The sequence below is a fragment of the Propithecus coquereli genome, unplaced genomic scaffold (assembly GCF_000956105.1).
Source record: "Propithecus coquereli isolate 6110/MARCELLA unplaced genomic scaffold, Pcoq_1.0 Scaffold282, whole genome shotgun sequence".
Classification (NCBI taxonomy): Eukaryota; Metazoa; Chordata; class Mammalia; order Primates; family Indriidae; genus Propithecus; species Propithecus coquereli.
The window spans coordinates 493,044-494,220 of record NW_012148419.1 but is presented as its reverse complement, the minus strand read 5'-3'; the positions used below and the strand labels follow the sequence as shown (position 1 = coordinate 494,220).

The 1,177-nt window shown below is 38.2% G+C and overlaps 1 protein-coding gene across 1 annotated transcript in view; it reads left to right on the top strand.

Annotated features, from left to right (window-relative positions):
- Window positions 1-295: 295 nt before the first annotated feature.
- NAV3 (neuron navigator 3) overlaps window positions 296-1,177 on the top strand; it is a 401,664-nt gene continuing 400,782 nt past the window's right edge. The window contains exon 1 of the mRNA XM_012648357.1: window positions 296-1,064. Coding sequence (XP_012503811.1) covers window positions 822-1,064 — 243 coding nt within the window. The 5' untranslated portion in view covers window positions 296-821. The remainder of the gene's footprint in view (window positions 1,065-1,177) is intronic.

The window sequence follows — 1,177 nt, the reverse complement described above, 5'->3', positions numbered from 1 at the left end:
TGAATGATTTAGCTGCTTTAGCTAGTTGCACTATTGCATGAATTTAACCTGATTTCATGGGATGAAACAGAATGAACACTGTGGCTCATGGCTGTCAGTAGTGAAAAATAGCTGGAAATCAGACAAACAACTTTATTGCTGAGATTATTTCCGGGCTAAAAGTTCTTCCAACAGCTGTTTGTTTTGGCCATTAACATGTCCATTCTTTTTTTCTTTTTCTTCTTTTTTTTTAAGCTGGGGAAATATGATTTTCTTTAAAAAGAGAATGCAGGCTGGTTATTTCTGAAGTCAGGAAGAACTCCTGTCCTTCCACTATTGTGGTCTTTTGGCTGCTCTTAAGCTTGGACTGAAGGGCTTTTCCTTTTGTTTTCTTCCTCTTTTTCACTCTCAAAGCTCAGACTCAGACAGCTTTAGTGAGAAGAAAAAGCAAATCTAGGAGCTCTTCAATTTTAGAGAAGGAGCTTTGTAGCAGTTACCTTCAAGAAAAGTTTACTCCCCAAAGGAGTATTTAGTATTACATAGACACTGACTCACTGAACAGAAAAGGAGGGGTGGAGAGAAGCAGAAAGAGAAAGAAAGAGAAAGGGAGAGAGAGAGAATGAGAATATGAGAATCCCAGCCAGCAAGAAAGAAAGATACTTAACTAAAGATGAAGGGAAGTTTTGCCTCTTCCTGAAAGTTATGTTATTAGTTTTTAAAAAAATCAGGATGACTGCTAGTTTTGTTTAAAGTATTTGTTCTGGAAATACTAAAGTTGGAGTCTACCAGACTGAGGTTAGAAGCATTTTCTTTGGCAGCAAGAAGATACTTTTATAGAAGCCATGCCTGTACTTGGGGTTGCCTCAAAACTGAGGCAGCCAGCTATTGGGTCAAAGCCTGTTCATACTGCTCTTCCGATACCAAATCTTGGCACTACTGGGTCACAGCATTATTCTTCAAGACCTTTGGAACTTGCTGAAATAGAGAGCTCAATGCTTTCTTGTCAGCTCACATTAAAATCAACCTGTGAATTTGGAGAGACGAAACCCCTCCAAGGAAAAGCCAAGGAGAAAGAAGACAGCAAGGTTAGTGGCTGAAGGTTACCTGCAGATTTATATAGCTAAAATGCAAATTTCCTTTTAGGTAGACTATAAAATATGTTATGGAATTGGAACTCCTATGAAAACTGTATTTTTAG